The sequence below is a fragment of the Drosophila teissieri genome, chromosome 2R, assembly GCF_016746235.2.
Source record: "Drosophila teissieri strain GT53w chromosome 2R, Prin_Dtei_1.1, whole genome shotgun sequence".
Classification (NCBI taxonomy): Eukaryota; Metazoa; Arthropoda; class Insecta; order Diptera; family Drosophilidae; genus Drosophila; species Drosophila teissieri.
In genome coordinates, this window is record NC_053030.1 from 5,326,216 (window position 1) to 5,347,472 (window position 21,257).

At 44.0% G+C, this 21,257-nt stretch overlaps 4 protein-coding genes across 8 annotated transcripts; 2 read left to right on the forward strand and 2 right to left on the reverse strand.

Annotated features, from left to right (window-relative positions):
* Positions 1 to 335: 335 nt before the first annotated feature.
* Positions 336 to 3,560, forward strand: LOC122613293 (keratin, type II cytoskeletal 1). Of its 3 annotated transcripts, none has more exons than XM_043787397.1 (6): positions 336 to 465; positions 1,776 to 1,871; positions 2,184 to 2,460; positions 2,564 to 2,638; positions 2,725 to 2,950; positions 3,205 to 3,560. In XM_043787397.1, exons 2-6 carry the CDS (start codon positions 1,811 to 1,813, stop codon positions 3,436 to 3,438), a joined length of 873 nt encoding a protein of 290 aa, XP_043643332.1. In that variant the 5' UTR covers positions 336 to 465; positions 1,776 to 1,810; the 3' UTR covers positions 3,439 to 3,560. The 3 variants fall into 3 exon arrangements, with proteins under 3 accessions (XP_043643332.1, XP_043643335.1, XP_043643334.1); XM_043787399.1 differs by having other exon boundaries at positions 364 to 474; XM_043787400.1 differs by lacking the exon at positions 2,564 to 2,638.
* Positions 3,561 to 4,548: 988 nt separating this feature from the next.
* LOC122612845 (hornerin) lies at positions 4,549 to 7,408 on the forward strand. Of its 3 annotated transcripts, none has more exons than XM_043786701.1 (5): positions 4,549 to 4,687; positions 5,125 to 5,137; positions 5,208 to 5,243; positions 5,594 to 7,040; positions 7,148 to 7,408. In XM_043786701.1, the coding sequence occupies exons 1-5, from the start codon at positions 4,639 to 4,641 to the stop codon at positions 7,298 to 7,300; spliced, it is 1,698 nt and encodes a 565-aa protein (XP_043642636.1). In that variant the 5' UTR covers positions 4,549 to 4,638; the 3' UTR covers positions 7,301 to 7,408. The 3 variants fall into 3 exon arrangements, with proteins under 3 accessions (XP_043642636.1, XP_043642635.1, XP_043642638.1); XM_043786700.1 differs by having other exon boundaries at positions 4,556 to 4,687; positions 5,585 to 7,040; XM_043786703.1 differs by lacking the exon at positions 5,208 to 5,243 and having other exon boundaries at positions 4,572 to 4,687; positions 5,585 to 7,040.
* A 328-nt stretch (positions 7,409 to 7,736) lies between these two features.
* Positions 7,737 to 10,115, reverse strand: LOC122614022 (probable GH family 25 lysozyme 3). Its single transcript, XM_043788476.1, has 4 exons — positions 9,914 to 10,115; positions 8,796 to 9,071; positions 8,554 to 8,691; positions 7,737 to 8,288 (listed from the first exon to the last, which is right to left on the reverse strand). The coding sequence occupies exons 1-4, from the start codon at positions 9,984 to 9,986 to the stop codon at positions 7,816 to 7,818; spliced, it is 960 nt and encodes a 319-aa protein (XP_043644411.1). The 5' UTR covers positions 9,987 to 10,115; the 3' UTR covers positions 7,737 to 7,815.
* An 8,615-nt stretch (positions 10,116 to 18,730) lies between these two features.
* Positions 18,731 to 21,235, reverse strand: LOC122613830 (parkin coregulated gene protein homolog). The gene is made up of 4 exons (XM_043788227.1): positions 20,987 to 21,235; positions 20,820 to 20,890; positions 20,369 to 20,748; positions 18,731 to 19,131 (listed from the first exon to the last, which is right to left on the reverse strand). Exons 1-4 carry the CDS (start codon positions 21,071 to 21,073, stop codon positions 18,869 to 18,871), a joined length of 801 nt encoding a protein of 266 aa, XP_043644162.1. The 5' UTR covers positions 21,074 to 21,235; the 3' UTR covers positions 18,731 to 18,868.
* Between the last annotated feature and the right edge of the window lie 22 nt (positions 21,236 to 21,257).

A 21,257-nucleotide genomic window follows, 5' to 3' on the forward strand; every position in this document is an offset into this window, starting at 1 on the left:
CATTTTGCGTTACACGGTTGTATCTATAAATATATGTAAACCTATATAACCTAATCGCAAATTTAAACTTGGCCGAAATGGCAAAGAACACTGCTAAGAAAACCCTACATAAAAAAGTTAGGCGCTGCACCAAAAGTTATAAGTTCCTTAATGAAGGAAAAGTAAAAGATATTTCTTTTTATTATAATCATTCAGCCAGCGAGCATCCCATTTATAAGATTTTACTATAAATCCCCGATTCGAGTGACTCGGTAAGCGCCCCACTCTCTAGGCGTCGTCATCGCTGCAGGCAGTCACCAGGTGTCCGATCGCTTATAAGAGGACCTGTGCCCACCTGTTCCGACTCAGACGTTGCCCAGTTGTCGATCGGTGAAGAAGATCGGCGAGCACGAGAGAATCGCAGTCCGAAACCGATTTCGGAAAACAAAAACTGGTCAAGAACCTATCGAATCATAAACAAATCAAGTGAGTCAAGTGAGTGAGCTCGCTGTGTTTTTGTATCTCTATCTCGCGGTGGGACTCTCTATCTATATGGAAATCGATCCCCTCTCCCGGCGATCACGGCCATATAACATCGATAGTTTTGCCAATTCGTTGCGCAGTTTTGGTTCCGTACTGGGAAGTGTATGTAGTGTTTTCAATATTAGTGGGTCTTATCAGCGAGATTTTAATGATGTATACGAGAGTTCGCATTGAAAAAGTTCGGTGATCATCAAAGTCAGGGGCGAAGTGACAAAACACGTTCGTTCTTCGAGAGTGCTGCTTAGTCGAGTTCCTTTGTTTCAACAGAGCCGTGCACAAAACTGTTAATTGTTTATATTTTGGTGTATTAAGAACAATTATAAATCATCTTCAGACCGGTTGCTAAGCCTTAAAGTTATTAAATTAGAACACACCAATTGTTGAAATCAAAAATCCCCGCTCTTAATGGCAACTTGATAAAGTTTTGTAAAAAATGACAAACAAAACGTTGAAAATGTACAGATGACTGGCAAAAGGGGGAAATCAAAATAAAATAACAAAACAAAACATTCAATATACGCGTACATTTCTAAACTCTGAACATATCAGTGAGAACCGGTTCGTTCTTCTCTTCCTCTCGTTTGGCAGACGAGCAACCGAATTGAGTCAATAATATACACAGTCATATGGAGATCCATTAATTTACATTTTGGGGTTTTTTGTTTTCGATACGGATGGCCAGGCCCTCCTCCCTCTAACCGTGCCCCCGGTTCTGATTTCTTTTCGCCAATTCATTATGGGAAAATCGTGTAAGGGCAATTAGTTGTGGGTTGGGCCAGAAAAATATATATGAATTGGTTGTAATTGCCGACTATGGGCCTTACGCTTCGTGTCCAGTTAAGCGGGGGAGGCAGTGAAGCCAATGACCCTCGCCTAGGAGTCCAAGAATCGATTATTGGCAGTGCATCCCCTATTCCGCACGTTGCAACCGCGCATATTACCGGCTTGGGCAGGCGGATTTATGGATTCTGCCCCGAGCGGCTAATGACAATGGGTGTGAAAGTATCGGGCAACAATGAGGCAGCAGCTCCCAGTTGTTAGAAGTGGCTATTGGGCAACCTCTAGATGGGATCTTATATAACACTAAGCCATCTAGACGTCTATATGTCATCCAATCAATTGCCGCTTCCGTTTAAACGACGTTAAATTTTGTAGGCTTTAACATATTCAGCGTTTCACAAACAAGTTATATTTACACAAATTTCCAAAACAAGTTTTTAATGATTCCATTGTTTTATTTTGTACACCCCCAGCTCCAAAGTCCAATCGCAAATGCCCAGCTAAAAATATGTGGAAGTTTCTGCTTATTTGTGTGGTGATGAGTGCTCTGAATGAAGAATCATCGGGAGGTAAGAGAACCCACTGATGTAATTATTTCCGCAATGCTAATAACATTATAGTTTTCAAAAAGAAATATGACGAGGAGGGAACGCTATAGGCAAAACATTTTAGAAATCCTTATCCAGAATACTTTATTTTTTATTGGTTTGGAAATGCTTCTTTCTACCTGTTACCTACTTTTCAACAAATCTAGTATACATTCTTACTGCACGATCAACGAGTTACACTTTCACAGTGTAATAATAAATTTAAACAATAGAAAATCCTACAATACATTGCAGAATATGTTGTTATCATGCACACGATTTTTTTTATTTCAGCAAAAACGGGTCCGACCCGCAGACGACGAGCATACGCCGGCGAATACGCCGGAGGGTATGCCAGTAGTGGAGGAGGAGGCGGTGGCTACACTGGAAGCTACAACAGCGGCGGTGGACACAGCAGTTATGTGGGTACTGGTGGTGGGGGTGGTGGTGGTGGCTACTACGATTACGATGACTATGGCGGCACCTCACCCAACTTTGGCATCATCGATCCGTATCTTTTCCACCAGCAACTGACGAATCATATTTTGGCCCAGAACTTCGCCAACCAACAGTGAGCATAGATCATATCCAGGGGTTATATTGTCTCGGGTTCTTGGGTAGTCATACGGCGGGCTAAGGGCAAACCTAACGCTTGAATATATCTGTTCTTGTAGAGCTATAACTGGTCTGGCCACGGCTGGCAACGCTTATGCATCCGCGGATGCTTCCCTTGTCGACGACAACGATATGTAAATACAAGTAGCTAGTTCTTAACTTAATACTTATACAGTTGTTCCCAATGGTGTTCCACACTCTAATTTCCTTTTCTGCGCAGTCGCATCCAGCAACAGATCGCCGCTCAGCAGGCCTACCATGACAATCTAGTGCGCCAGAATAGGTACAGAGGCGGTTCGAGCTCTGGATCCGCATCCGCATCTGCATCAGGATCAGGATCTGGATCCTACAACTCAAATCGCTATGCACCCAGCTATGCCTCTGCCTCCGGATCCATCGGCTCCAATGGCTATCGCCAGACGGCCTTTATTAGTCCACCCAATCCGGTATGAAACCCGTATACCTCATTTCGATCAAGAACATTAATCGCACTATTTTAAAATCGAAGTTAACATGTCAAGCATTTACTTCGTAGATGACTATTTTTCTTAAATCGTCACACTTGTTTGTAATCAATAGTTTGTATGTCAAAAGGTTAAATTCTAATGGCATTTAACAGTTCCAAAAATATTATGAAAATAGCCCACTAATTCGCATAGTCGAATGACTGATTCAACCAATAAAAATTCTATTTTCACAGGCCTCTCCCAACATTGTGAATCGCTTTGGTGGCGGAAGCGGTGGTGGAAGCGGTGGTGGATCTTCGTTCTCCAGCTCCAGCAGCTCCGGAGGAGGTGGTGGCGGAGGTGGTGGCTACAAGGGCGTCTCGGTCTCGTCCTACAGCCACAGCAACGGAGACGGAACAAGTCGACGTGGAGCCCAGACCACGGTAAACGACAACGGAAAGGTCACCTCGTACTCGGTGCACTCTTAGGAATATCGGTCCAGTACCTCCTCCGGTGGCTAGGCTAACATTTACTCCGGTCTGACGAAGCAAACCGATCCCATTGAATATGTATAAAATATATAAATAATATACGCGTATTTTATTGTCAACTTGGCGGACTTTCTTATCGGCGGGGCTTATGGCGAAGCTTTCTTTAAGTAGAAAGTTTCGTTCTCCCTTTCTGGCTTAGGCAAAAATTGCAAGTTTTGTATTTTCATTTGTATGTCGACCTTGATTTTGACGTTTCTGCTGGCATTGATGTGTATATAAATGTGTTGTACTACTTAGTTCAGCTTGCAAGATTATATTTTATATATATTTTATTTCAATGTTTTCGTTTTTTATTGGACGGATGGGCGTATCAAAGGTGACCGGAAATGATCTATCTCATTGAAGTTGATTCTGTATAAAATGGCTAAATATCAAGATCGTGTTCTTTATTCAAGATCAAGTGAAGCTAGAGACACGTCCTTAAAGATTGTGAATTTAAAATAGTTTTGGCCACGGTAATCCCAATATAAAATGTATGTAATAAATAATATCTTGAAAAAGTTGAAGATACAACAGCTCTTCTCAGTTGTACAATAGTATTTTTTTTCTGGACTTGTTTCCAATTAATAAGACGCAATACCATTTACAAAGGCTTTTAGAAGGCTGGCTAATTTTGAAACATACGTCTGAAAGGAATGTTAGTTCCTGAATTGAATTTGAAGCTCAAGGTTTTTTCTATATATTCCTTCACCTTGCCCACAGTTTTTCTAAGTTCAATGGGAGCTCATTAGCATTGTGTTCCACCTATGAACATAAAATGTATATATATGAAAGTAATCGCAAAAGTGATAATGGTCGTACATGGCAACTATATACTTTGTCTTTCTTGAGCAAGGTTCCCCGCCGATCATCAAAACTGAATATGGAAAACATTCTATATAGGGCGATGATGTCGCAATTAACTTTCATCACTCGGCTTTCTGCACCAATTGCGAGCTCCAATTCTACGTGTACTATCAGTGGCATTCCCTCTAGGTCAGAAATCAATCAGTTCAAGACTGATTTATACATAAGTGACTCTTATCACCGCCGTCTGAGGCTTTAAAGCGGAGCTTCCTGCGCTCGATTGCATTAGTACAATTTTAACCGCGAGTGTCGAACGTATTTTTCGGTCAAGAGCTACCACAAATTGCCAAAATGAATAAGCTGCTGGTTTTGGCCCTTTGTCTGGGTGTGGTCTGTGGAGGTAGTGCACTGTTCCAAAATCAACTATTCCAAAAAATTACACCTAAGATGTAACCAGAGCCGGCTTGGTCCTGTCGATCTGATCCAAGTTTTTGGAGGCTGCCTATCAGTGTTTGTGGATCAGTTGTCGTCAGTGTTACTTGGGTTTTTCCTGAATGAAATATTTACACAACACCCCGAGATATTGTGTAATTTATGGCGCGTGTGGCGATAGAAGATTGTAATCCGATCGAAATATACTATTGAATAGTGTTAAAATATATGTACTTTTTTAAAACCTCAACTCTGCGGAAATATAAAACGATTTCAGTGAACGAGAAATCTTTTTGAATGAGACTGATAAAAGTTAAAATCTTTACATTTCGTATTTAAGTTCTAATTTGAGGATAAATATATTTGAGTAAATTAACTAACAGATTTTTTTATTTTTCATTACAGATTTCCAAGCAAGGTAATTTGGTTTAAAATGTCCCTTTTAACATATAATATAATGGTTTGTTTTCAATTTTAAAATCTCCAAGTTTGGCGAGAACCAAACGCGACAGTTTTCACTCGCGGTAAGTGCCTTGTTGCAAATGTTAAAGATTTTTCTTTTCCGAATCGAGAAAATTGAAATTTCCCCATTGGCTGACATGGTACTTAAAAATTTTAAATTTTAATTTAAAAAAATCTTTGCGTAAAAATATGGGTATAATCAACAAAAAAATGAAAATATATAATTTATTTTAGTGCAGCCAAACCACAATCAATACTAAATTTAAAAACGAATGTTTTGTGGTTTCTTTTAAGTTGCGTTCATATGTAAATTTTCATTGTTGATTTAGAGATCCGTTGAGCCCAAATGAAAATCTTTTCCTTTTTGAGGTATCGTTATTAAATAAATTGCCCTAATCCTCAGCCACTACAGTTCCCACGGGCAGGCGGTGGAGCAGGCTCGCAAGAACTCTGGCTACGGAGGCTATAGTAGTGGTTTTGGAGCTGGTTATGGAGGTGCCTCCGGTCAGGTGGATGGCGCAGCATTGGGAAACCTGGAGAGCTCCTACGACTCCGTGGGTGCCACTGAATCCGCTGAGGGTGCCTCCGCTGGTGGCGTTGAGATTTTAGGTGGAGCTGCTGGTACGAACAGCATTGGTAGTGGTGTGGGAAGTGCTGGTTCCTTCGGCTCCAACTTTGGCGCCGGTTTTGGCACCCAGAACTCTGCCGGTTTTGGCGCCCAAAACTCTGCCGCCTTTGGCGCCCAGAACGCTGCCTCCTTTGGCGCCCAGAACGCTGCCTCCTTCGGCAGCTCCTTCTCCAGCAACGCCGCCTTCCAGAGCAGCTCCGCATCCAACTTCGGCAGCTCCGCCGCCCACCAGGTGGGCAGCAATGTGGAGTTCGCTGAGAACGCCAATGCCGGCAACAAGGTCGACTTCGGTGGAGTGAACGCCGTGGACACCAGTGCTCAGCTGCTCAGCGGAGTTCAAACCGTGCAGTCTGCCCCCGCTTCCGAGTATTACAGGCACGAGAAGATTGTGTCCACCCCGCAACAGGTGATCTACACCATTCCCGGTGGCTCCCAGCGTTACGTCCATCACGAGGAGCGTATTGTCGAGCAACCTGCCCAAACTCAGGTCACACAGACGGTCCCAGTTCAAACCGCACACTACTATCAGCGAAAGGTAACCACCACTGCCTCCGCACCACAGCTGGTTCAGCCAGTTGCCAGCAGCCGTTTAACCTACGGATCGAATGCCGCCTCCACTTTTGGCAGCAATGCCGCCTCCAACTTTGGCAGCAATACCGCCTCCAACTTCGGTAGCAATGCCGCCTTCAACTCTCAGCTCGGCAGTTCTTTTGGCCAGAACTTCCAGCAGAACAGCCAGCTGAGCCAGCTGATCAGCCAAACCCAGCAAGCTGCCCGCCAGCAGGCTGCCTCCCAAAGCGCATCCGCCAACCAGGTGCAAGCTGGAAGTGGCTACACCTCCGGATCACAGGGAGGTTTCAACTCTGGCTACAACTCCGCCTTCAACTCTGGCTCCCAGTTTGGTTTCAACTCCGCCAGCTCGTTGAACTCTGCCAGCTCCCTGAACTCCGCCAGTGCCGGAAACAGTGCAGCTCTACTGAGTGGATCTTTGTTGGGAGGAAGCCAAGGATCTCTGTTGAGCGGACAGGTTGGCGGACAGCAGTCGCTGCTCAGTGGATCCCTGTTAAGCGGACAGCAGAACTTGGGACTTGGACTGAATGCGGCTCAGAGCGGTCAAGTAGCTGGAGCTAGCAACGTTGGGGCTGGATTATCAGCAGGTGCCGGAAACCTGGGCAGTGGCTACAGTACCAAGCAGTGGGAGAAGCAGTCCAAGTGGTCTTCCCAGAACTCGGTGGGTTTCTTTTTGACATGTACATACAAAATGCATGTGTAATTGCGCCGCAATTGAGGATCAACATTCTTATGTATTATAAAAATACTTTTTTCTTGTTCCAACAGTTCGATTCCAATGGCGCTGTCAACAACTACAAGGATTTAGTTACCGGCGAGAGCGAAAGTATTGACATCAATGGAAAGCGCACGGGATACCATGCAGTCACAGCTTCCGTCGATGACAATGGCAAGTTTGGCACCCACAGTGTTCACTCGTAAAGCGGTTACATCAATCAGCACCCAAAACTTTACGCCTGTCGTGTTCTTAGGGAGTGAAATACTCAGCTCGCAAAATAATGTGAAGTAAAATAAATTGTTTAAATGTCAGATTAAGTCTTTTATTTAACCGGGAAGCAAGCACTATTTACCTAGATTCAATTCTTTACGCTGCCTTTGAAGTCTTAAGTTACAAAGCCTCGATTCCTTGCTGCTTAGTGCCGAATTCGAAGATATTTGTAATACATTTTGTTGTATTATATAAGACAGCTTCTTTACTAAATTGTATAAAAACTTTCCAATCCTCAAAATTTGAATAAGAAATGTGTTATTATCAACGGAAGGCGTTACGAATACCATGCGGAAACAGCTTGAAAAATAGGGAAACATCATATATTAAAGAGTAAAATGAAATTTCTAAAAAACTAAACTACAGCTTTATTATAAATATACTTGTGCATTGCCTAAGTTTACAAAAAATTACAAAATGGAAATTGGTTTGAGCAGAAGGCTTTGCCTCACGAGAAGGGCCGCTCCAGCTTGCCGTCCACCACCTGGACGACCCCACTGTTGATGACACCCTTGTGCTGATCCTCCTGCTCCCTTCTGGCTTTGCTATCCCGACGGCGCCGGAACTCCGTGGATGACATGCAGTAGCAGGGCTTCCAGCTGGGCCGCCGATAGATCTGCCCCTGTTCCTGGGGCACCCGCTCCGTGGTCCAAACCGGGACGTAGTGCGTCCAGGTCTCGCCGTTCCTGTAGATGCTGCCTGCATCGGAACTTCCGCCGGTGTAGACCTTACCGGGGTAGTACTGAGGATAATAGTCCCCGCGACTGGAGCCCTGGTAGCCACCTCGATTGGCTCCCTGGTAGCCGCGCTGCTCGCCGGAGAAGTTGGGATTCCACTGGGACTTGGGATCGTACGGCTTGCGGGTCTTGTGCTTGGAATCGCTGCCCCCACGACCCTTGAAAATGGGCACACTGGCGTCCTCTGTTGGCGTTTTCGCGAAACATAGTGAGAAAATAAAATACATGCAGTTCGAGTATATTCATTCATATGTTATCTTAATGTTTCATAGGGTTGTTTTACTTTGCCAGGAGTTGCACTCCTTTTTAATTAAACTTCTAAGCTAAGGTGATTCTTTGTGTCCCCAATGCTGTTCTCTGAATTAAGTTTCTGAGTATCTGACCCCTTACTGATAATATTGGTTGAAGAGGGAAAGTGAGTTTGTTGGCGGATTGCGAAGGCCACTCACCTTTGTCGCCGTGCTGCTGAGCGGAACTGGTCTCATTCCCGTCCGAGTCGGAGGTGATTTCGAAGGTGATGTCCGTGTGGATGCCCACACGCTTCTTGTGCTTGCCCAAATCCGTAATTTCCACGCTCTCCTTGGACTCTATATGTGTGTTTTTATTTTTTAATTGGGGCGCCGAGGGACTCGGATTCGTTAGTTTTGGTGTTGTGCATTTCTCACAGGTGGGTGCGAGTGAATTTAATTACCTTTCGTTTGCTGCTGCCCATCGCCCGTATCGACGGTGACCCGTACTCCGTGGATCTTGGGGCGATTTCCCCCGCTAGAAGTACCGCTGCTCCCACCGCCCGAACTTCCTCCTCCACCACTTAGGCTTCGTCCCGTTCCCGGGTCGTAGCTCCCGTTTCCAGCTCCGCCCGCTTGTCCGGGTTGCCCGGGTAAGCCCGTCTGGTTCTGATTGTTGCTGCCATCGCTGCCATCGCTCTCATCGAAATCCAACTTGGAGGACACTTTACCCGCCTGACCTGGTTGCCATCGGACGCCAGCATCGTTGTTTGTTTTCGGTTTAGCATGGAAATTAGATTTAGCAGAAATTTAATTAAAGTTATGCAAACACCACGACCACGGATGGACCCCAGGGTCCAGACCCGATGGTCCCACCTCCTCCGGACTTTAATCGGACGAATTGGAGCGTGCTGCGGGTCCGTGGCGTACAAGTGATGCAATTAGCACACGCTGACTTATTTACGGATATGCACCGCACCGATTCGACCGACTGAACTAATCTGCAACCTGAGCTGCCGCTGACCGATTTGAGGTTGCACTTGAATATGCACGGGCAACGCCACAATTATGGGATTAGTCACAATCAGAATCGGATTTCGCTGGGGGAGAGCCAATTAGGCTTCCAGCTGCGAGCAAAGGGAGCAAGTCTTCGATGGGAATCGAGTACTTTCAATTGCTTGGCTTGTGCAGTCCATTTCGCGGTAAGCCCATATGGGATTTGTGAATTTTTGGGGTGAAGTATGATGGTCTCTTATGTTTATAGCGAATTAGTTGGGATTTCATTCTAATTAAATGCATCTACATCGGTTTCAATAAGCCATTCTAAGGGCATTGCATGCATTGCCAATACCTTCAGGCTAATTGCGTTCAAAAACTGCTCGTACTCGTAGCCACGAACTTCACCCTCAAACTCAAGGCCGGAGATCTGATAGAATTGCTTATTTCGTATTTCCCCGCCACTGGCAATTCCCTACAATCGAGTGACACGCAGCCACATATATTTCCGAAAATTCCCGCTGACTCATGGAGGAACTTCTTCGCCAGGCGCGTGATTGATTGCCGATCTATTACTTTGAACAACCTTGGACGCAGTGATGAGTTAGCAGCAGACCACCAAAGAGTAATATCCACAGGTGGGCGGTGAAAGAGCTCATTGTTAACCGCGAACTGGCGAACTGGCGAACTGGCCTGGGGTATGGGAGTGTTCTAATGGGTATTTCCCTAGGAGTTTCTCGAAAACAGATCTCGAGAATGGAGCCGCGTCTCGTGTGCGCACTTGAAAACCGCCGACCAACAACTAAGCGAGGCAAAACAAGCAAGCTGATTTCAAATATCTACGGAGATTCATTAAAATTAACTGGCGAAGCTGGTGAGCGGAAAAAAGTCGCTTTTGTTTTTAAGTCTACTTAAGTTTTAGACACCGCTGCACACCGCTTCTGCACAGAAAATAAAAATGCGTAACGAATTGCTAATTCATTGATTTAATGGTTTCCAATAATTACAAAATAAATGCGGTCCAAGTAATTACCTACTTTTGATTAACTTTGGGCATACAAACAACAGCGTTGTTAAGACAGCAATTTCAGCTCAAGGACGCTGTGGTCACAAACGGTTTTTGGGTCAAAGGATTTTCGTGACATCAAGGGAAGCGTGCTGTAGGGCAAGGATAGTTTCTCGCAGTGTGCTTTTGTTGTTGACGGCTTGTTAGAGCTTCGCGGATAAGATCTCGACTGGCCGAAGTGAGTTGCTGCTGTTGTTTAGAGGTGAATGCATCCGTGGGTGGGGCACGATGCATCTGAGCGTTATGCGTAGATCAAAACCCCGGACCCCTGTTCCAGTAATTGAAGCTAATCGGTGGGCTAGCATCTTTTGTGATTGTTTCGATGTAGTTTCCGCTGTATCTTGGAGATTCCATTGTATCCAGCTGTTGCTTTTTGTTCTCGATTTGTTGTTGTGTGTTTTGCTTTGTTTTGGGCTTTTTCATAATGCTCTCATCGTTAATCATGGGACGTCGAGCGCTTCTCTATGGCCAGTTGGCAATTATATTCTGCGGCAATTTTGACAGCCACCGAACGATTATCGTCATTAGCCCCTTGAAAAGCCGAATACGAAGTTCATCGCATCTCAAGTTCAAGTTGGCTTTCAGAATAAACGCGTTTGTATTCGCAGGTTTATTGGGCAAATACATTTCCTTTTTTGGGGGACTTTCCTATTCTTTCCTATCTGCACGGGTTTACCTCCCTTAAGCCCGTTGGTGGTGCACTAATGAAGCATTTTCTCATTTGTCAAGCAACGCCCCCGCGTCAACCACTTCCTGAAGACGGGAAATTGCATTAGATGGATCTAGATCTCCCCATAACCCATAACCGCACATGTCGGAATAATAATGTCGGGCCAAACAAATGTATAAGCCATAAATTTCACCCCACATCGCCGTTCAGCACAGTACAGTTGTGGGTCCACGGCAATTAATTAGCAATTGCATTTGGCGCTGTCATTACGTGTGATAATTAAAAGGACCGTGGATGTGGCCAAAGTATCCTGCCAAAGAAAACTGAAGAAATCCTCCAAATGTATGGCCATAAATCGTGTGGCCCGGCCCAAAGATCCTGACCCGTCTGCAAATGCACTTTAATCTCGAATTTATCAAGCGTAATAGTTTGCCCTGGAAGGCTTTTGTAATCTCAGGGATTAGACTGGCACACGAGTATGTGTGGACACGTGGGGAGGGGCGCACATATAGCCAAAGTGGGTGGGCTCGGCCACTGGGTTGGCCAGAACCCATTAAACAGATGGATTTAGTTGTCAGCCTTTTTATCGCAAGGTATGAGTGGTGAGTGGTGGTCTACAATCCAAAGACTCTCAGGAGCATATGGTTTTTAAACGAATTTGCTAATCCAATGATTAATACAAGCATACCTACAAGTAATTATAGATTTGAAGAATAAAGGATACCGCAAGATACGACTAACTACAACTAATTAGCTTATAAAAATAAATGATCAGTTCCATGCTGATTTTATGTAAGTCTGTCCCTTTTCTAGAGACAACAATCAGTCTGGAAATGTTTTAACTGATCTACCACAACAACCTTGATACGAGATTTAACCAAAGAGTCTCACATGCAGGTAATCGAAAAGTAACTAGGTGTGCTAATATTAGTTTTTGCATCGCTCTGACATGCTGAAGCTGGTGATTGTGAACTTCCATCTCGGTGGGTCCAATCCGGACCAGAATCAGTTCCACATTTGGCTGACTGACAGCTTCTTGGCAATGTTGTTGTGCGTCGTTGTGTGGTGGCCAGCGATTTGCATAAAGTTTTGCATTTGCTTACATCAACTTAATGTTCATTGTTTCTATGCATTTGTGCTGCATTTTTGCTGCACTGGACGGAGGAGAAGTTCAAGTGCGTTTCGGCGAGTTGCTTGCATAATTCTACGGGCCGGCCCTTCAAGACCAGAAAAACTTATACACTCGAATATCTGTATCTGGCGGATATGGATGGGGAGGGTGTGGGTGTGGGTGTGGGGCTGTAGAGACCCAAGCTCGGACAAAGGCATACTTTCGGGCTGCTAGTTGAAGGAAAATTGGATTTTTGATATACTCACTTTGATAATTTCTGGGTATTCGAGCAGAGTTCTGTGCTTGACTCGACCAGTGTGGACTCTTTGTCCATAAATGTTAATTACACAAAATATATTTGTATAATGGGCGGCAGAAGTCCGAGCGGACACCTATCTAACAGATGCAGATACAAAGATACAACATGTTCGCCTAACCAAAGACTATTACCATTGTTTCGGGATCCGGACAAGGGCCTGGCTTGCAAACAATTAAACTGGCAAAATCAAAATCGAAATTTACTAATTTATGCGTCTAGCTGCCATTTGCAGTTTATACAATATTCCAGTCATTTCTCTTCCCATATCTTATATTGCTGGAATAATGCCCGAATAAATTGCGCATTTTCGAGGGGCCATCCTTGAACTAATGAAATAATGGGCCGGCCGAATTAAATTATGGCCAAAGCAGTCCCAAGGGATTCCGGATTCAGGATTCAGGACTCGGGACACGGGACACGGGTGCAGGACAATAACTAAATTTGCACCCACCCGATTACCGAAATTTTTGATTGCATTGTTGCCGTTTGATTTGCAACCACTCGAGGAATGAACCACCACCACCGCCACCGCCACCCCACCGCAGGGCAATTCGACACCTTGCAGGAATGGCACCCACCCAAAACTTCCCCTTCCCCTTCTCATTGACTATTCACACCCATGTATTTCTACTGCGCGTCGTATTATTATTATTTTTTCTCCTTTGGCTGTATATAAAATTTTTATTATTCGCTCGTTTACGGCTCTAGCATTTGGTTCTTCCCCCACTTCGGTTGTAGAGTTCTCTGTCTGCTTTTGGGTTTATCGTTTCTCGTTTCTCGTGTAGTGCGAAATTATCACAAAACGCATTGAATTTGCTTTTATTGTTGCCGGGTGTCGGCTGCCTTTGGTCGCTTCCAAGTGGAAATCATTTTCCACCCCCTCTTCGGCATCCACCTTTTCCTAATCCAAAATGTTAGCATACGCTTGGAAAAATGTCGATAGGGATGCATATTCAAAAACAATATTTTAAGCTGTTGGCTTTCCAAACCCATTTTTAAAATTCCAGAAATGTTCGATTCCATTTCAAATATATGTATTGCTTTTTGATTTCAGCTTGGTAACACTTTTTGTAATATTTCCGCGATGCTGTTATTCATCACTCATTTTATCTCAGTGTAGCTGCAGCGGAAGTCGACTGCCTTTGCCGTTCTTGTCGTCTTATCGTCTGTGTGGTTGTCCTTTGTTGTGTGGGCACCGCCATCGCTGCTCTGATGCTGCTCCTGCTGCTGCTCCTGATGATGCTGATGCGGTGGCACTCTGTGGGTGGAGGGCAACACCACAGTGGTTCTCATGCAATTTAAATGCATGTTAAAGAAAACTGTGTTTAAGCTCAATCTAAAAATTCCACCTGTAGTAAGCTATTGTTTTATAATGCATAATAATGGAAATTGAATACAGATTCCATCGAATAAAACAAGGAATAACTAATACAAATAAATATAATATAAATCTATTTAATCTTAAATGAAAAGTAATTGTTCCCCTTATCGCGACCCACTGTTCATGCAAGGATTTTTTATGGACACCTTGCCTCCCACATCGACGTAATCTGGCAGGTTGCTTGAGTGCAAAAAAGTTGGTTTAAGGCCCTTGAAAATGGAAATGTTTGGCGCTGTTTCGAGTGCTGGCCCTGCTCCTGTGGCTTGTTGACCGTCCACCCACTTCCCACCCACTCCCACCAGCAAGGCCGTCCCCCAACACCCAACACCCAACATCCAACTCCAACCCCCGCGACACTTAGCTGACAATGAGCAGTGACAGGAGGAGCGGCTGGAGGAGCGGCCGGGGTGGCCCTTTTTAAGACCCTCTTGCGGTCGCACCACAAAACCCTCAGACCTCCGACCTCCGACCCCGGAAGTCTGCACGTCTGTTGCATCTGTCGCATGCCGGAACTAAGCGACAACTGGGGAGGATGAGGGTGTATTATATTCTGGGTGGGGAGGGGGTGAGCCCCTGGGGAAAGTGCAGTCGATAATGATTCGTATTCGCAGCGGCGATTATGATGAGCTCGCTCGATAGAGCTGCAAACGGGACAACTACTCGACTTGACATGCATGATTTAGTGCGGCGTCTGCCGAGTTCCACTTGGCCAGTCCGGGTTCAACCCCACTCCCAGTGACCTTCATCCTCTTTCGGTCCCGCTTCCATTTCGCAAATTGCAAATAAGTCACTACAAAGTGCCCCCGAGCCGTGTCGTGTGACAATTCTCGCAAATTATGTTTTTTCGCTGTGCTTCCCTCCAGTTCTCCAGTTCTCCGGTTGGCCGGGAAAGTGGAAAGTGGAAACTGCAGCCAGCCTAATCCGATTACACTGAGCTGCAATATTGAGACGGAGTCTTGCCAGGTTCAGAAATATAGTTATTAGTAAGACACTATTATTATGCTGTTGCATTTGTTTGGTTTAATAACGATTACTTATATATAGTGACACAATCTCTAAATTTAAAGTATTTGACAATCAAAATTTCCAGACAGAATATGTGTAGTCACCAATCAAATATAGTTGTATTGTATTGGTGTGCTTTTAGTGCCATCTCGATACAAAATTTGCATAATATGTGTTTCAGTTCTTTGCTGCATAGTGTCTCTGCACCCATTTCTATTCCGATTCGCGCTGCACTTTTGGGTATCTCGCAGCCAGCATATGGCACACTCGGCTGCGGAGGATTCGAGGACCTACTGCTCTTGGGTTACAAACGGATCTGGAACCGGTCTCACACACGTCCCATAATTGGATTTCGATGACTGCAAATTGGTGATAATTTCGATTCGCTTCCGGGCAGCTTCCACAAAACGCACGTGGGTCGTGAAAATGCGACCATCTGCGCCCGATGGGGCAGACTCTATACACTCTTCATACTCTTTATACTCTTTATGTCTGGTCGTGACCGGCTAAGTGCGGATTGCACAAATGGACAAACGGATTGGGAACGGGGTCCAAAGTCCACAACTGCGCTTTGTGTCTGGTCAAATAGCCGCGATTACACAAACGCGACTGGGGACAATTTGTGACCCCCCAAAATATGAAAAGAAACGCGAAAAGGAAACGAACTTCCGCCCATCGCTTGATGAGAACTATTATGCAATTACTTGCCAAATAAATGGAAAATACACTGGGCCACAATGCAATCGTAATTATGGCAAACTTAGTGGGCTTACTTCTAGTTCTAGTCCTAACAAAGTTTAAAGTATTGGATTTAATCTTATGAAGAGAAGAAATGTATAAATTTGTTTTCACAACTTTCTGTCAGCGATTTGTCTTTGGCCAGCTAAACGTATTGATGATTTTTTATTCGATTTTTATATTGATTCGCACGTTCTACATGCGCCTTTCGTTCGGAGATGTATGTTCACTAAAAATGGGCTTGCTCGCCTCAATCCCAGTCCATAAAAATTCTGTGAGGAGTGAGGCAGTACTTTCGGTGTCTGAAATACTCATTACATTGGATTGGATGGGATTGCGCCCACGGGGCGTTGCGTGTCAATTTATGCAACTCTCGTGCAATTTCCGGGGTATTAAAGCAATTTCCAGCCCACTGGCCACAGCATACACCCGTAGATTTGGGCATGACTTAATGGGGAAGTCCTGCATGTGAAAGCTCCCCGTACGCCAGTTTGGGAGTGACGGGAAAGCCCTTCTGGGCATTGGAGAAACCGAAGGAGTGGTCCAATCGACTCCATCAAGGAGGGAATATTTCGGTAGCTCACCAAAAAATTAATATCACATTTGGCTAAGGTGCGAGTGGGCGTAGGTATAACAGAAACTACAGAATTTACATAAACTTACAAGTTTTAATGCTCCACCATGTTATCATTGCTACTTATACCCGTTTAGCTTCAAAGGGTGTCCTAGACTACATAGCAGGAATTTAACAGGTATTAGACAGTAAGCAACTTTATCATAAAAAAAACAAGTGGGGACGGTATAGCTTACGAAAGCCAGTGGAAGCCAAATTTGAACGCCAAGTCTCTGGTCTCATTTGTACGGACGGACAGGGCTAGATCGACTTAGCTAGTTACCCTGATCCATATGTTATATACTTCTGAAGGTCGATGCTTCATTTTACCTATAATACTTTCCGATTAGTATATCTACAGTAATGGAAAATATCTTGGTTATTTCATAATAAAATTACCCAATAATATAAAAAATCGAAATATGTCATTCACCTTATATATTTAAATACTTGAATAGCCCCTATAAAGACCTCCCTTATATCCTAGACTTCTCATTATATCCCAAAGCTGATTATATTCTGATGAGCGACCTAAGCATCTAAATCAAAGTTTCGGCGTCCTGTTGTGAACCCTTTTTGCCTGATTCCACCCCATGATGGAGACAAGTCCAGAGTCTTCAGACGCAATAAAAAATAGTCTTCGAAAAGTGCGTATAAAATGTCAAAACGTTTTACCAACATTTTAACATTTTGAATCCGGTAGCATCACAATAACATGGAAAACTCGCAGCAAGTAAATGCAATTTAGCCCAACGGGAGGGTCGTCAAGTGGCGCTGCACCCAGGGGGACTGTTTGATTTACCGTCAACAGGAGATTGAAAAGGAGAATTCAGAAATAGAATCAAGCAGGCAAAAAACACGCGCCACCAAAAAGTGAATTAAGAACTTGTGTGCTGGAACGATGCGGGGCCAACCCATCGAGGGGTAGTTTCCACATGGGGTGTGGCTTGGCTCGGGGGGCAAATTGAGTTGCAACACTTGGCAGGTTTTTATCTACGCACCACAATCAACCAGCCACCGGCAACGAGATGGGCGGGGGTCCCAGTCCCTCTGTCAGCAGGTCAGAGGCCATCCAAACCACCATCTCACCATCCCATCGCGGAATGCACTGGAAAAATTGTGTTCTAGTTTGAAAATATCTTTATCAAAAAGGATTTCAATTTGGAATTGTATAATTCAAAAACAGAAGTTGAATGATAATGATTAAAATGTAACAATTATATTTATAGCCATAGAAGCACTAATCTTTGAAACATCAATAACATTTAAAACAATTAAGGAAGAATCCTAAACTATAAGCCTACATATCCTCTGCAATCCCCAGTGTGGTCCAGTTCCAATGAACTAAGGCAGTTAATGCGCTGAGTGTAGATTGACTGACCAACGGCCTGGTCAGAAACCGAACAAGAGCAACTGTTTCGTGTTGGTGCCCGTTGATAACAAGATTTGTTTTTGAAATTTTCTGGAGGGCCGTCCTTAATTACGCCGAAAAGCGCAATGAGCAATTTTGAAATGGCAAGAGGGTGGGAGGGTGTTTGGGCCGAGGTCCAAACCACATCCACCCCAAGCAATTTAGGTAAATTAAATTTAGAGTGCGCCCATCCTTCGATTTTCAGGAACTGGCGGACTCGAGGACTGGAGGACAGCGCTCAAAAGTCAAAAGTGTATGGCCCGTTCGGCTGATTTAGGCCAGAGATAAGGGGATTCGGAGGACAGACCCAGACAGGACAGTAAATTTCGGCAGGAGGAGCAGTTCCAAACCCTCCCGAACACGCATCCTTAGACGAGTGCTGCTAACCAGACACTCGAAGCCCGCTACACGGATATTCCATTAAAAAGAACCGGAGCAAATTGAACAATTTTCACTTTATGATTTATTGTAATGAGCTTTTTATTTATGGCACGACTTCTTCTATTGGCCCAAAACTGTAAGCATAAAACGTATTTTTCCCCGGCCGCCTTTCAGCGTTTTCGAAAATTAAAAATTAATTAGGCATTTATCACTTGACTGTCTAGCAGATGGCACTTTTCCAGTAGTTGGGGTGTTGGGTTGTTGACACAAGAACGGGACGGGGTAAGTGCAGCCGAACACGAGTATTGCTTTAGGCAAAAAGTCCTACACGGAAACCGAGTTAAGGTGGAAATATTTACATGAGCCCTCATGTGCCCTTAAACATATCCCTTACTGTCTTTAAACGGATTTTGTACAAACTCGATTGAACTCGGGCCACAATTGAATGTGCTTTACAATACATAAAAATACTTGTTTTAAGTAGACCAACTTAATTAGACAGGCTTTCTCTTTAAGTGGTGTTAATGCGTATTACAAACTTGCATTCAGAATATTTAGAAAAGAGTAGAAAACTGTAGCTGCTAACAGAAAGTTACGGTCAGGAATAAACAGCTATAATAAGATACTTTACTGCTTTGAAAGTCTAAACGTGATCTTTTAGAGTAACGAGAACCTTCCACCGCAATTCGCCAAGTAATACTCACAAACTAATGATTAATTTTGGCTTTACTCATCCCCGATTTGAAGGTTCACAAACTTCGATTTGGCAGTTAAAACTCGATCGCAAATGCTCGTTAACTGAAGGCTAACCAAAGAAAAGCGAATTGGAGGCGGACATGGGACATGTCAGGCATCCCGGGGCTCGGGCGCCTCGCACTTGGGGAAGACGCTGCTCTCGTAGGTGGGCACCATGTACTTGATGTTGATGAAGGCATTGGGGCCTCCGCAGTACTCCAGCAGCTTCAGGGTGTCCTCGATGACGTCGCCGATACGGCAGTTCCGGTCGGGATCGATACCCTCTCCGAGGTTCACGTTCACGTTCTTGTAGAGGTTGCACACGGCCAGCAACTGGCGGTAGAAGGGCACCAGGGCCTGACCCACACAGGGACCTGGGTATTGCATTGAATTGAGTGAGTAACTTATAATAATCCCAAAGTGCTCAATAATAGTGTAATTGACTAATCGGATTTCGTAGTAAGACGGTTTTTACTAATCATGCGCAACGCATGTTTCGTGGTAAAAACTACTTTATCAGCAAACTCTTGATATAAATGGTTCGTTTCGAATAAGGCTGCTTAATATACATACATCAAATCGTAAGAGAGGATACTTCGTATACCGCTGTTGTGCTTTTTAAATTATGTTATATTCAACGACAAGACTTATTCTGCTGATATTAGTCATAATTTCCATTGTGGTAAGATAGTCTGATACTAAATGTTGTAGAAGAGTCAGTTGAAATAAACCTAATTTAAGTTAATAACTTAATTTTTAGGTGATATATATCCGTTGGAAATATACCACTGGAAAAGAAATGATGAGCAGAAATACTGATTGGGATGAGCAGTCAACAATCAATTCGAAATTAAATGAAGAGCCTTCTTATGAACGGTCAAGTCTGGACAACATGCCGTGCATTTTAAAACCGCTTTTCCGCTGTCTGGGATTCAATGACTCCGATGATTTAAAACATAGATCATTCGAGAGAATTGGCGAAAAGTTCTACTACATCGAGAGCATTGAAAAACTAGAGTGGTATGAAGCGTTACTTAAATGTGACATAATGCAAAGTAGACTGGTTAGCCTTGAAAATAAAGAGGAGTGGAGTGCTATTAGGGCTAGACTGCAAGTGAGTGAAAACTATTGGGTGGACATCAGTAACATTCTATCTGATGAAAGCTTTATAAATGAGGCCTCTGGACTGAAAGCTAGATATATAAACTTTAACCTTGAGGATACAAATAACCTATCTTACAGTGAGAAATGCATCGAGTTGCAAGGGTCCTATAATCATTATATGATCCCGGTAGGTTGCCTTGACCAGAATTACTTTATATGTGAGATAGACAATAAATCATACAATGAAATTATGATGGGATAATAAAAGCCATTGCAATGCCTTACAGTGAGGAATGCATTAAGTTGCAAAGTTATATATATATGATCTCTGTAGATTGCCTTGACCAGAATTACTCTATATGTGAGATAGACAATAAATAATACAATGAAATTATAATGGGATTATAAAAGCCTTTGCAATGCCATTCCATTCCTAGTACCTCAATACCTATGACTATTATAAACATTTGATAGTTCACCCCGAGAACATGTGGTCAGCTAGCTCACCCAGTCGGACCATCAGCTGAATGACTTGGAGGGCGGAGATGATGATCCGCTTGTCGCGCGTCTGGAAAGCCCGTTTTAGTGGAAGGATGAGCTTGGGCAGCACGGGGAGCACCTTTTTGGGGGACCGCATGATGAGGTCGATGGCTCCGTTGACCGCGAGTAACCGGGTGTCGTAGTCCATGTCCGCCAGTCCGTCCACGAAGATGGGCAGATAGTAGCAGTAGTCGAGATTCTCCGGCACACAGTGCCACTTCACCGGACGCTCCTTGGTGGGATCCTGTTTGCTGCTCCTGCCGGACATCACACACGGAATGTCCCCGCGATTGAAGTAGATCTTGAATACGGTCTCCTTCACTGGCTTTCGCTTGAAGATGTCGATTCTGTGAATTCGTGGGGAGAGTTTAAAACTCAGGTTTCATAAAGATAATCCCGCGACCTTCGATGAACTCACTTTGGAGGAGGTTTCACCACAGTATTGGGCTGCAGTGCCTGAAAAGTGAAGGCGGGAACTTCACGTACCGGCTAGCAAATGAAAATTCAATAAGAAAATAATATAGTGTCATAAATAATACTTTTCATAAGTAATTAAGCTAGCGGGCTTACAGAAATAATACTTACCACCCTCGACCTGAGGTACAACAATTCCCTGCAAACCTTTCCGGGTTCATGAAGCCGTGTGGCCCGTTCGTTGGTCTTAGAGCACATTGTTAGTATAACTAAAATCAGTTAATGTCTAAAAAAAAAAGGTAAAAAGCCAAGATGTGGGCGAAGCCTATGTTTCAAAGTCTGTAATAAGTAAGTCTGGAAGGTTGGATTTTTTGTTTAGCTGTAGAAAATATTCACGGATGTTTTTTGAATGGGCTACTGGGTATAAATGCCAACGAAAACT

Coding starts and splice junctions, on each gene's coding strand:
- LOC122612845 (XM_043786700.1), top strand. CDS start 4,639: ATGAATAAGCTGCTGGTTTTGGCCCTTTGTCTGGGTGTGGTCTGTGGA. Junction 5,244..5,584: donor CGCGACAGTTTTCACTCGCG/GTAAGTGCCTTG, acceptor CCTAATCCTCAG/CCACTACAGTTCCCACGGGC. Junction 7,041..7,147: donor AGTGGTCTTCCCAGAACTCG/GTGGGTTTCTTT, acceptor TTGTTCCAACAG/TTCGATTCCAATGGCGCTGT.
- LOC122614022 (XM_043788476.1), bottom strand. CDS start 9,986: ATGAGCTCTTTCACCGCCCACCTGTGGATATTACTCTTTGGTGGTCTG. Junction 9,072..9,913: donor AACTCATCACTGCGTCCAAG/GTTGTTCAAAGT, acceptor GATGGCAACCAG/GTCAGGCGGGTAAAGTGTCC. Junction 8,692..8,795: donor TGGGCAGCAGCAAACGAAAG/GTAATTAAATTC, acceptor ACACACATATAG/AGTCCAAGGAGAGCGTGGAA.
- LOC122613830 (XM_043788227.1), bottom strand. CDS start 21,073: ATGTGCTCTAAGACCAACGAACGGGCCACACGGCTTCATGAACCCGGA. Junction 20,749..20,819: donor GTGGTGAAACCTCCTCCAAA/GTGAGTTCATCG, acceptor ACGAATTCACAG/AATCGACATCTTCAAGCGAA. Junction 19,132..20,368: donor TCAGCTGATGGTCCGACTGG/GTGAGCTAGCTG, acceptor TGCAATACCCAG/GTCCCTGTGTGGGTCAGGCC.
- LOC122613293 (XM_043787397.1), top strand. CDS start 1,811: ATGTGGAAGTTTCTGCTTATTTGTGTGGTGATGAGTGCTCTGAATGAA. Junction 1,872..2,183: donor GAATGAAGAATCATCGGGAG/GTAAGAGAACCC, acceptor TTTTTATTTCAG/CAAAAACGGGTCCGACCCGC. Junction 2,639..2,724: donor CTTGTCGACGACAACGATAT/GTAAATACAAGT, acceptor TTTTCTGCGCAG/TCGCATCCAGCAACAGATCG.